At 38.6% G+C, this 13,676-nt stretch overlaps 1 protein-coding gene across 4 annotated transcripts in view; it reads left to right on the top strand.

Annotated features, from left to right (window-relative positions):
* Window positions 1-13,676, top strand: part of si:ch211-176g6.2 (ras-associating and dilute domain-containing protein) — a 45,314-nt gene that overhangs the window by 24,991 nt on the left and 6,647 nt on the right. For all 4 annotated transcript variants that reach the window (XR_005131364.1, XR_005131363.1, XM_037544459.1 and 1 more), the window contains exons 9-12: window positions 8,609-8,828; window positions 8,943-9,115; window positions 10,970-11,114; window positions 13,424-13,605. Coding sequence is in view for 2 of the 4 variants with exons in the window: in XM_037544459.1 (XP_037400356.1) it covers window positions 8,609-8,828; window positions 8,943-9,115; window positions 10,970-11,114; window positions 13,424-13,605 (720 nt within the window). In the remaining 2 variants the exon portion in view is untranslated. The remainder of the gene's footprint in view (window positions 1-8,608; window positions 8,829-8,942; window positions 9,116-10,969; window positions 11,115-13,423; window positions 13,606-13,676) is intronic.

The raw sequence follows: 13,676 nt of genomic DNA, 5'->3' as shown, positions 1-13,676 counted from the left end.
GCTCTCTTTCTGCTTTTGGATGAAGGTTAAAAAAACGAAACAGCGATGCTAACTTAAGACTACTGAAAATGGTTGCTTATTTCCTCACATAGAGCCTGTTGTTTTTTGTGGGGATGAAAGTTGAGTAAGAATAATAATCCTGGGTTAACGTTACCACAGTGAGCCATGTGAGCTTGTTTTGAATCGTAGTGGCTGCAATGAATGAGACATTATCAGTAAGACTTAAGATCAACTCAGTGAGCAGCAGGTACACAGCAGTCACATTGTATGTCTAGTAAATACAGAGTGTTTATGTAGTGCAAAGTGCTAACCATTTAGAAATGCCATTACCACGAGTGTGACCAGGTGGCCACTACACAGAGAGATCAGTCAGAATTCTGATAACTGATGTTATTCATATCATACAAACCGTTTTTTTTTCCACTTTCTAACCCTCCTAGGTCCCCCATGCCAAATACAATGGGGCCCAGAAGTCTTAGACATTGAGAAGCTGCGAGTGTTATTCATACAAACCAAAAGGTCAAATCATCAAGGATGTGACTGACATATTTGAATGGAAATTAGAATATTTAGTCTACTTTTGGTAGATTGACTCTTTTTTCGTGTTTCGTTGCAAAACACAGACTTGTGTCTCTGGGGGTCCTCTTGAATGCATTGATCCACTCATGATCACAATGCATTGCCCTTGCATATCATAAGGAGTGTGTCTGAACTAGCTGAGTGTTCCACGTTGGTGATAGGTAGGGAGGAGGGTTGAGTAGGGGGGAGTAGGGGTGGGGTGAGACAGGATGTTCTTGGTTAATATTATTTCTCCATGTTTGGTGGTGCAGGGAAAAGTCACTACACTTCCATCAAAGATTACAGGACAATGAGAGTTTTGTCTTTTTAAAGGATATGATGTCGTGAATCAGACTTAATATGAGCAGATACATGAACCAACAATGGAAAAAGGTCCAGTTTGATGTCAAGATCACTTTACATTTTTGCCACCTGTAACTAACTGTGCGTTATTGCAGATGGTATTACAGATAAATTACATATGTTTTTACAGGTAAATAATTATGTAATGCAAACGGCATGTACAGCAAAGCAATATATGAGTAGTGTGATGAAATAGATACTGACTATAATAAATGCAAAATGAATTTTTTGTGTCGAAACGATTTCCATGTTTTTCCATGACTGTCAGTACAGAATGTTAATCAGAGGTAAATGTGTCATGATTGGCCCCTCCCAGTCCAGTCCATGTGTGTTTGTTTGGGTCTAGTCCATGTGCTCTTTGTTTTGGTTTCCTAGTCTGGCCCCTTGTTTTGTGACTCCGCCCCTGATTGTCGCCACCTGTTTTTTCCGCCTGTCCCTCGTTATCCCTGTGTTTTATAAGCCCTGTGTTTGCCCTTTGTTTTCGCTGGTCTTTGTACTGTTTGTTTGTGCGGTTTGTTGGATGTACTGTTCGAAGTGTATGTATTGTTTAAAGAGTTTTGTTTATTTCTGGTCTGTTTGGAGTTCTGTGTTCATTTTGTCATGTCTGTCCCTCCTGCCCTCTGTATGGGCCATTTGAACCTGGACTATTTTGACCCTGATTTATTTTTGGATTTGCCCATAGTAAATCTTGCTTGTCTCCATACATGTGTCACAGTAAGTCATTATGCAGCTCACTGTGTAATTAATTGTGCAATTATGTAATTATATTTAAATAATATAGCAAAATGACTGTAATAGCTTTAATTCTAAACCTTAAAGAATTAGCCATCAGAAATCTGCTTTGCAGTGCTTTTTAGGCACTAGTAGCTTTATGAAGGGAAGGAAGGCACCATGGATTTATTTCCTGATGTGGAAAGAGGTCAGACGTGTTCATGCATTGAGAGTTCTCATGGCTTGAATCACTGGGCATTTCTGTGGCCATTGTTAAGTGGAAGTACTGACTGCATTGCTCAGTTTGATTGAGGTTATTCCATTGAGTCATAGTCAGTGCTTATCGCAGCTTCCCTTCCCCTCAGCACAGAGGTGAAGCAAGTGTTTTTTAATGATAACTGCCCTTTACTAAGTGATTTGCATTGCATTTTAAAAGGATTTCTCCTGTGACCAAGTCTCTGGCCCTTGGGTAATAACTCCATTTAGTTGTAGGGATACAAAATGAATGAATTTTGTAGAGCCGTGTCCTACACAGAGCGGAAAGGCTTCATTTTTTAATATCTGTTTCAGGAACTTCATTTCAACTATTCTTTGTCCAGTAGAGTTTCCAACCTTCTAACCTCCATTCAACCTTGAGGTGTGGTACATGCCAAAACCTTTGCTTAATGTTCACCTCACACAATCTTTCTGTCTCCTGTTGAAGACGGTTGCCGTCTCTTATAGCTCCTCTGACAGCCATGCTGGCTAAAACAATGTGAGGAATCTGGTCTGACAGTGGCCTAGCCCACAAGTTTAACTCCCCAAAAGAATGGCTCAGAAAACCGCAGTCTGAAGGAAAGTGCTTTAGCTCCGGCCTTTTGGTGCCATTATGAAATATAGAGGCTGAATAAATCATTGTTGGTTCTTCAAACCACAAGAAACAGTGGGCATAAAAGTAGAGTTTCTGGGGTAAGAGGCAATGTTTTCTGGTGAATGTCTGTGTGTTCTTTGCTCACAGGAGTAGACCCAGATTTCTTTCTCCGACCCCACCCTCCCCTGTCTCCAAATCGTTCAGACATAATTTCATAGAGCCTGGATTTGGGTCTGATCCATGTTCCGTTTCTGTGAAGTTCCTTGAGGCGTCTGTTCTCTGGGAAATTTCAATTCGTCTTCAGTTGGAGAGACCGTTTGTCATGGGAAGAAACGATTTCCATGGGCGTAGGTTGATTTGAGGGATTTTAAGGCCCAGAATGTGAACATGCTTTGCCTGGGGAAAATGGCATTCAAGTGTTTGACAGGTTTGTGATTAGAACGTAGCTGTCATCAGGCTCAGTAGAACGGATGTGGCAAATGTGGTTGCTGGAGAAAATGCAAACCACTGAATTATGAACTTGGCAGTATTTTTAGCAATGGTCCACATGCATGAAGTAAACAAAAAATGATTATGTTCGGCCAATTAACTCTGTTTCTGAATTTATCTCAGCTTTGAATACCATGAGGGTGTCTTGTGTCAAAATGCACAATGACTTCGTGTACCTGTTGTATATTGGGCTATGCTCTTCTTTCTTTATTGAGCCCCCTGATTATTACGCTCACAAATTCTTGACCTGCCTCACCAGTCCTTAAGTGTCAGTAAAGGCCTTGATTATCTCAGCAAGACAATGTCAAACCACATACTGCATGTATTACAACAGCATAGCTCTGTAGTAAAAGAGACCTGGTGCTAAACTGACCTGCCTTCAGTCCAGACCTGTCAACACTGAAAACATTTGCTGTATTATGATTTACATTTACATTTACTACATTTAGCAGACACTCTTATCCAGAGCGACTTACAAGAAGTGCTTTGTCTATGTAGAGAAAGTATCTTTGCTAGTTACAAATAGGTTGGAGAGAAAGCCAGTCCTGAGCTCAGATACTGCTAGAAACAAAAAGTCACTGTAGATACCGAGAGAGAAAGGAACAGAGTTGAACGCAGAACAGTGCAATACAACACATAAGTGCAGTATAATACATTACAATCAATACTTAATTCAGTGCTCATTTATGAAATGAAAAATATGACAAAGGAGACCCTGAGCTGACGAGCAGCTCAAATTCATTTTCAGAACTACAGCAGCGTCTCCTCAGTTCCCAAACCCTTACAGAGTGCTGTTAAACAAGAGGTAATGAAACACAGGGGTAAACATGCCCCCATCCCAACTTTTTTGGGACACGTTGTCAGCATCAAATTCAAAATGGGCATATATTTTTCAAAAACTTTTAACATTTGATATGCTGTTTTTATATAATTTTCAATGTAATATAGGCTCCCGCACAATAACCAGTGGGGCTTTAGCATTTTCTCTTTAGTGCAAAAAATCTAATAAATAAAATAAAGCTGTCTGCTGTTCTAGTTTATTTCCTGTAAGTACGCATAGGTTTATGCATCATCATCATCCTGTAAATGCTAAACTCATGCACAGATATGGTTTAGCTTTACAGTAAAAGCACATATTCTTAAGGGGAGCATTTTCTCCCCATTTTCCTATTTATATCAGTCCCAATGATTTTCCCATATTGCACTCCTTATTTCCACTATAATGTATAAAATACCACAAATTGCATACAGTGTCAGTCACACAAGAGCTACAGTCAATATTTTTAATAGGAAAGTTTAACTAAATGCAAACATGGTTGCTGGGAAAGCCAGCAGAATTTTACAGCTAGAATAACACATTTGGAGCTGTCTTTCTTGTTTTCAGGGCCTGTTATGCCATTCTATCCAGCAGAAAAGGAAGCAGCTGTTAGTAGGCTTAGAAAAATAAAAGCATGGTGTGTTTGTGGGTTCGTGATTCCCAGAGGCAAACTCGCACTAATTTGGCGCTTCTGAGCTCATCATAAATACTGTGGATAAAAAACTGCTATACATAAATATCTAAGCTGCCTGTGAAATTTTGGGGGCACTTTGCCTTCTACTCAGTTTTTCAGAGTAATGTTTGTACTTCACTATAACTTATGTAGGAAAAAATGCCCACAAAGGTTTTAACATGAAACTACTTTTAATATTTTGCATCTGTTTTGCAGCACGAAGATTCATGTTATTCAAGGTGTCCTTCTTGGTAGTTATACCTACATACTTACACACTACATACTTGATATTCAGCAACTCAAAGGTTAAGTGTTGATGAGTGCTGGCATCACAAGAAAAGGATATGTGTGTGAAATACATTATTCTCTTTGCAGTACTTCATTGCAACTTTATTTGTTCCTTTAGAAAATCAGCAGAAACCTAAACAGGCTTCTGTTTAATAAAGTGTTTCTTTAAATCGACAAAGAAAGTATCTTTATTATAAAATGTTTCCACCTGTTTTTGACGATTCCTCCTTTTTGCGCTGGCATTTTTGTATTGTTTGATGGAAATGATATACAAAACTGAAAGCAAGCTCACAAGTCAACATTTCTAACAGCATTTTTACACTTTACACAGCCTGTTTACCAAACTAAAACAATAAATACTTTACAGATTGCACTGTATTTAAAAGCTTTTTTATTGTAGCAGCTTGCTCAATGTTTGTTATCATGAAAGCTGTCTGTTTTATCTCACCACACCTCTTTTCACCCCTCATTGCTTAGTAGCAGCTCAACACAGTCACATATTTCACATCAGAGAGCCAAAAGGGTTCTACGTAATCTGATGACAGACTTACAGGGACAAATATGTATTTAAATGTACTACTTTAAAAAATTGCCAAACTGATTTCTCAAACTAGGCCGACAGTCTCCAAGCTTTTGACACACAGTGTAAATACTGGAGTCTGATATAGTAGATGCATAACCAGCAAAAGCAGCTTTATTGTTTGCATTCTTGGCACACACTTTTAAGTGGGGAGAATGTGTTGAGTTTTCACCCTTCTACTTCTCCTTTCTCCATTTTGTGCTTTGAGAGGGAAGGATATGCATGATATTTGTAAGGCTAACTGCCAAAGCAGCCAGCGGTTGCCAGGAATGCGTTCATGCACGAGCAAAGCTGCTTTTTGAGAATGTATACTGTACATATGATGGGCTGGCTTGCGGCTGCCAAAAGTGGACTCGCCACAGCTGTCGACAGGCCGAACAAAGGCAGCGTTGTCGGGCCCTGGCACGGAACATAAAGGAGCGTTGAGCTGCAGAAAGTGGGGGCAGCGCAAAGGCCAGCAGAGATGATCTCTCACTCACACAAGGCTCCTCTCTGACCCGCTTCTGCTGGTCAGCCGCCATGAGGCCTTACATTGCTCCAGTTCAGGGATTTACCTCCACTACATGACCTCTGACCACATGCACACTCGTCTTAAACGATTAGCATGATATGGCATTTTACGGGTGTTAGCATGTCTGTGCATTTACACTACAGTTAGTTCTGACCACACTGTCTGATTGGCTGAAAACTATTTGATCTGTAAAAAACAGATAATAGCACCTTTTTTTTTCTTTTACCAGACCTCTATCATTCCGCTGAGGACAGTTGTTAAGTGACATTAATGGGCCTCATTCACCATTACTTCCTAAATTTTTGCCTAAATGTGTTCTTGAGAAAGGTCCCAAAAAAAAGTCTATGTCAGATTCATGACGTGTTCATGTGCTGTTAAATGTGTGTAGATTCTGTTCTTACCTAAGAACAAAGCCCAGATAAGAAAACAGAACTGTGTAAGTGGATTTTAAGAAGAAATTTATTAAGAGTGGTTGGTGAACAAGGCCCAGTGTTTCTAGAACTACTGTTGGCAAAATATTAGGTCTCACTTCATTTGGATGGTCGACTATACCTCCCGATAGATTATCTACAGATGTTTAAATTGTTCATTTAGAGTTAAAGTTGGGGTTAGGATTTGGACCAGGGTGAGGGCTGGGTTTAGGTTTTGGGTAGAGGTTAAAGTTAGTGTTAGGATTAGAGCCAGGTTTAGAGTTAAAGAAAATTATGGTTAATTTAGTAGATATTTTGTTGAAGGTAACTTGAAAGTAAATAAAGTTTCTACAACAAATCTGAAGTGGATTATCCAAATAATAAAATAGTGTTACTAATTATTACATTAAACATATTTTTAAATATTCAGCACTCGCTTGCTTCTAAAACTGATGAAACACTTGAAGTCATGTCATACATATCACGGTCTTGTTGTTATTTGCGATAAATGCCTTTTATTTAAGTTTTTTGCTGAAATGAATGACTAACAGATGGGTTTTATGAAAGGATTCCTATTCATCCACTTTTTTGGCATGTGTCAGGACATGGGAGAGAAGATGAGGACAGAGGGAAGGAAAGATGACCATTGAAACAGAGAAATACGCATTGTTTTGTCATGTGTCTGCTTCTCTGGTCAACATGTTCGTGAGGGTCACTGTCCAGAGCAGGCTTATCACACACATTCCTGTAGTGGTTTGACTAACACACAGACGGTCATCAGACACCACCAGAGAAGCTGTATCCTCTTGGAAAAAAGAGGAAGTTCCTCATGCTCTGCAGGCTCACTCTTGTTGCTTATTGATAAGGGTTAGATGTCTTTTGTCCTTTCTGTGACAGCATTTCCTCTTAAAGTAACAGTTCTAAGAAAAATCGATTCCCCTTGTAGTTAGTGAGGCAAGGTATGTCAAGGCATGCCAGTATTTAAAAATGAAAACAGTATTTCAGAATTACAACCAGTCAGATTTCTATCCCATATCTTAATGGCTGCCATTTATATGCAAGAGGAGCTTGCTGATTGGTGGTGTGGGAGCTCATCTTCAGTTGGCACTGATGGAAAAAGGGGAAAAATCAGAGCCTGGAACCCCCCAAGAAACTAAGCATGATAGTAGCTTAATGACAGCTAAGAGCTACACACTCCAGAGAACACGACTCATTTTGGCCGCTCTAACACCAGCCATTCTCAGATGGCCTCTTGGCTTCTCGCTCACTTAGCCAAAACACTACAGTCCCAAACACCGCAGATTTCTTTGAGAAACTCACTTTTGTTGTCATTGCTGTAACAACATTAAACTGACAAAATGAAAAAATAAGATTAGAAGATTTCCTAAATTTCCTTCGGGATCAATAAAGTATCTATCTATCTATCTATCTAGAAACTCAGTATTCAACATATTGTGATATCTGGTGTTTATCTATTGTTTAATAATCATAGGATATTCAAAAGTTATGTTAAAATATTTTAACAGGCTGTGAAACTTTTCCTCATCACGTTTATCTCCACTTCTCGCTTCACCATCAGCCGTTTTATCTCTTGCTGGGGAAATGTCTCTATTTAGACATATTTAATGTTTAAATACAACATAGAGGACCTTGCATAGATGAATGCAAGGAAGCCAAAGACACAGAGTTAATAATATAACTGGAAGTGTTTTATACAATTGGAAAAGATGCAAGTGCACATAATACTGAAGTAAACGGAATGCTGAAACCGAGCGATGTAATCAAGTTGATCATTACTTTCATGTAAATGAAAACATTTTTTTGTAATGGTCACTTCTCAAATTTGAAGCATCTTGCTACATGGTATAAATGCCTCTAGCCATTTCATCACCTATTTCTTTCTTTCTTTCTTTCTTTCTTTCTTTCTTTCTTTCTTTCTTTCTTTCTTTCTTTCTTTCTTTCTTTCTTTTACTTTTTGTTGCAGTATCTTCATGTGGTCCACATATGAAAATGGCTACATTCATAAGCAATGCCAAAGTAGTGCACTCTGTATAATGCTGCCTATTCTGTCCTACAGCTCGATTCACACTGCCGCAGGATATGAAAGCTTAATCTTTATCTACTCTACAGTTTCTGTGTTGTGTTTGTGTGAAACTGTATATGTTGATAGTCCACAGTTACCAGCCCAAAATGTTTCTGGCCCACTGAGAATTCCCCTCTCGTCCCTGTTACACACTGGCAATGCTACTGTTTTTAGCCATGCCACATACTTTTGTCCAGTAGAAATGTTGGAATTCATTCTTGTAGCAGCGTCAAATGTTATTAATTTTGTTATGTTTTGTCGTGTTTTTCTCACAGCTGCTGTACCCAGTACTGCCAGGCCTGTTAGACAGTAACCCTTTCTCAGAGAACGGACAGGTGCAAATACCTGATGACGTTGGCAGCGTGTTGGCCATCCTTACAAGGACGCTGCATCTAGTCAAAGACTTCCATATGCACCCTGAAATCTCCTTGCAGCTCTTCACCTACCTCTTCTTCTTCATCAATGCCTTCCTCTTCAACCTGCTTATGGAGAGAGGTAAAAGATTAATGTAATAGTTCTGAATGAAAAGTCTGCTTTACTGTGCCGTACAGACTCAACTGATCTTGTAACATTTGTTAATGGACTCCGTAATGTGATGTTTGTATGCAGGATCAGGAGGGAGCTTTTACCACTGGTCGCGTGGGGTTCAGATCCGAGCTAATTTGGATCTACTGATGGACTGGGCTTATGCAACCGGGCTGGGGGAGCTGGCACAAAGCTACCTGCTTAAAATCTCCTCAGCTGTCAATCTGCTAGCCACGCCCAGGGAAAACCTGCTACAGGTCAGAAAAACTCAATATGTAAATATGATTGATTCTGCAAGGGCGTGCATGGGGTTTGGACCATTATACCGAATTCAAACTGTGGAGTATTCAGACCTTAGATATTTACAAGGATTATATTATGATCAATTTAAACCAAAGTATTAATTGATATAATTATGATTCATTTGATTATGATTAATTGATAGATTATTAATGATAATCTAAATATATACAAACTAATTTAGGTTACTTTCTATTTGGAGGTTTCTGTCCCAACCCCTAACCCCTCAATTTCAATTTGTGAATTTTTTTTAAAGATCATTTTGACTTCTTTTCAAATGAAGTTGCAAGATTTAGATTGATCATTTTTATTAACCCAATAATAATTAACCCAAACCTTAACTTCAACCCAGAACCTAAACCTAACACTATCCCTAATGCTGTTCATAGTCAACCAACTTTCACAGTAGACAATCTATAAGGAAAAGCCATTCTTTATGTTTTATCATTGTTTGATGCCAGAGTAACTAGAAGTAAGTCAGACGCTTACTTGCTGTTGATACAACGTAAATAAAATTCATTATGTAAATAAGGTTATTACATTACATCACTGTTGTCAGAAGAAAACCTTGTATCTCCAAAATAGTAACTTTACAAGAAAAGGAAAAACTACTTTACTTTTAATGTAAACCAGTGGAACCAAGTCATGTTGGGTGTGTTCTTTTGGTCCATTCATCATGAAAATTATACACAAATGTAAATTTTGAGATTAGGTCAAATGAAAAATGACAAAAATTGAGATCCAAGGTTTTCTTCCAAGAGCAGCGATATAAATAATTATGGAATAGTATGTACAGCAAAGAAAAATAACTAGATTAGTGAGAATTACGAAAAGAGTAAAGAATTTACAGCACAAGTAGTGAGATGAAGACACTGGTAATAATAAATGATAAAAAATGAAAAGGTCCAACTTTATGTCTTGAAGCAGTTTTCACAGTAGTGCATCACAAGTCATGTGAACTGTAATGGATGTGAGCTTGACTGCTGCAGTGTTCAGTTCAGACCTCCATTTTTCACATCCAATTGCAGGTTTATATCAACCTTCTTTTGGCATTATCTGAGCAGACATCAGGAATTAGTGCAGTCTTCAGAAATAATTAACAGGAAGCATTAATCATTAAAGGATTAAGACTCATGAACACAAAGTCTCATTCATTCCCGCAGATAAAGACGACAAGGAGGATAAGCCTTGTCTACATGTTTGATGCTGGGGGTTTCTGCTATACAGTATGCTGGCTTTGTTCTAGTGTGAATGTAACTATTCATCCTGTTCATTTCTTCATTCTAAAGGCTGTAGATTGTGCTAATCCTGGCATCTTTGTAGAGCACAAAAATAGCATTTTTCTCACCAAAGTTTCATGTGCAAGCATATGAGTTGGGACTGGGACTGTGGTGTTGTGATCTGGTGACTCAGTAGTAAAAAACAGCATTCCATACATAATTTGGTGTGTATTCAGCCTGCTGAGTCTTTGTATGTAATCAGTGGTTAAATTGGGAAGGAGCACTGTAGCGTATTTGATTTAAAGCACTAGCACAGCTCATCCACAATAATGTAATGGACATTTAAATCATTGCTACAGTCTTCATAAAATCCATTGAACTATTTCATGCCTTAAGAGTTAAATGGATTTCCTCTGTACAGCCACATAACATCTATACAGCTACACTCATTCTACCTGCTTCCTTTCTAACCCATCTGAAGCAAAAACTGTGGAATACCATAAGAAATAAACTGCAATCTGCAATTTAAATGGAAATTATAACCAGCTGATGCAGTTACAGTTCAGAAGAACTTTTTGTGTATCTCCACAGTCATCTTGGGCTTCTTTGCGGGTGGAGTTTGCTTCACTAAGCCCGGCCCAGCTGCACCACATGCTCAGAGAGTACAGCCCACGCCGGCCCACTCCATCCACCTGGACACCGTCCAGCGATGAGGCCAGTGCAGCCCTACATACTGGTAAGCAATAAGCAAAGCTATAGTTCAACAGCAGTAGGGGCAGCAGCCAAATTAGAGCTCATAATGACACAGAAAGATCTACACTGAAAGGAGAAAAGCACTGATTTTACTTGATCTAAACATTTCCATCATTTCCACATTAATAAAATGTATTACATCATCATAGTTATTGCCAGAAGTAAGTAAACTGAAAGAGAAAACTGTGTTGATATTTTGTTAATGTTGAATGCATGAATGTATGGTGCAAGAGGCAAGATAGGCCAGCAGTGCTTTCCAGAAGTACTGGCACCATTAGTGAGCAAAAAGGCCATGAAAAATGTAGTAATGAGAGAGGGGAATTGAAGTGGAATTAAAGTTTAAGCAGTTATGAGTTTTTACCTTAATTTTTCCCTTTATTCATCTCACTGTAAGGTTAGGTTTCACTCATTTTGTCAGTGCAAGATCAAGCCATTAAAATAACAAACACATTTTCATGACCTTTTGTCTGGAAGCATATCAGTGTCAAAATTAAAATGTAATATGTAACAATGTATTTGTATGTTTGCATTTAAATTTCCCACTCATATATGCAATGCTGAGTTCATAGCTACTCTTGTGTTAGCAGGTGAGGTGAAGAGAAATATAGCCACTTGTGATGTTTAATGTCTTCATACATGACCCCATGAGGGAGTGTTTAATCAAACGTGTGGCCAAGTTTTCCGAGGTAACAGTCTGGTTGAAGCTGAACTTGGCTTTTTTCTCGCCAGCGTCTTTTTCAGACTTTCCTGTCCACCTTATAGCAGTTACATCCGAAAGTTACAGCAGCACCGTTTAAGGTGGAACAGGAAATTAGAAAAATAAGCTTTAGCCATATTTCACAAACTGAGAGCGGTGGCTTAAAGTGAAGCCAGACGTGGAGATTTCAGTTGATGCATCAGAGGTGAATATATTGCTCTGCCATCAGCTCACCTGATAAAACGCAATATGACTGCAGAATTAAGCTGGCTGAAAGCATTGTTAATGCTAACTAATGCTACATTTCCAAACAAGGCCACCATCTGCTGATTTTACCAGTGGCTTAACATTAGCTCACTGTGTCACACATACCAGCAACCTTTGAAATATACATTTTCAAAAGAGAAAGTAGAACATTACAGACTAACTGATTTCAGTGGAAATATAGCAGTACTGACACAGTACAGCAATAGTTGCCAACGCAGCCACTGTGACAAGGTGGTTGTGTGATTTACACATTTATGTGTACCAGTATTAACAATACTAACAATACTAACAATTAAAGTTAAATCAGTTTACAAGCACACTTCTAGTAACACAGCAATATATCCACATCTGATGTTCACTGTTTAAGTTAGAAAACAGCTCTCATTGCTGGATAAATCTCTGTCTGCCACATCTTTAGCCTACAGTCGGCTAACAGACAATAATTTTGACCAGCTGATTAAAACAGAAACATCTGCCACATGTTGCATTAAAGACTCTTTGTGGTTCGTGTAAAAAGACAAAGTATTCATCACAAAATTATATAGTGCACTGATTTGCTCCATCTTCTAAAGAAAGATGAGCGGCTGTGTTCTAAGATAAGGCCTTTTATGGACTGAGCATAATGTTGGCCCTGCCCTAATGGGATGATTGGGAACACCGTGAAAATGAAAATGCAATCTCAAAGGCATTTGCAGAATATGCAATTCTGAGGTGCTGTTTCCCATTTACAACTGAATTTTGCCCTCTGATCTCTTGAAAGATCTGGTGATCTCTTTGAAAGTGCAATTTAACTGCATTGTTAGCAAGTGAAAATGCATAAAAGATTTTAATGATCATTTTGATATAATTATTGCATAATCACATTAAGCATGAATATGCAGTTCTGGAAATACATTTTCTTTTTCTTTTAAATATAAAGCATCTAAAACTTTGTGTAAATGACATGTCAATCAATACCAGTGCACCAAATGGCAAATTAAAATCACAGTATAAAGTGTATTGTATTTGAATTTTTATTTTGAGCTCAATGTTGCATATATGAGTGGGAAATTGAAATGTAAACATATGAATACATTGCCATTTTACTTATTGCACTTTCGTTTTAATTTTGACACTGAAATGCTTCTATACTTTGGTGCCCACCAAGTGTGATATTAGTTCTGGAAGACACTGTTGGCCTATTCAGTGTAGATGCACCCACTGACTTTGAGCTGTGACAGCAGAAGACCAGTCCAGTTTGGTTGTCCAGACATCTGTGTGTGGGTGCATGGAACAACTCTGTTTTGACTGTTGTATAACACACAATGCCCCTTTTTCTACCCTCCTAGCTGATATTCTGCTGAGTTTTGATGACCACCCTCCTCTCATCCTGCCCATCGATGGCTTCCTGCTGGACTTAAAAAAGCTCATCGGAGAGACAGCTCTTATAAAAGAGCTCAGCAGTCTTCAGGTCATTATCAAGAAGCTTAAAGACCCAGAACCAGGGGAACACACCAAGCAGACCTCTCAGGTAAAATCAGGGAGAAAAATCACCCACAGAAACACTCAAATGGAACTGTGACAGAAAAAAATATGATTGGT

This window comes from Pygocentrus nattereri, chromosome 13 (assembly GCF_015220715.1).
Source record: "Pygocentrus nattereri isolate fPygNat1 chromosome 13, fPygNat1.pri, whole genome shotgun sequence".
Classification (NCBI taxonomy): Eukaryota; Metazoa; Chordata; class Actinopteri; order Characiformes; family Serrasalmidae; genus Pygocentrus; species Pygocentrus nattereri.
Note: the sequence above shows the minus strand (reverse complement) of the source record. Positions and strands in the feature narration are given on the sequence as shown.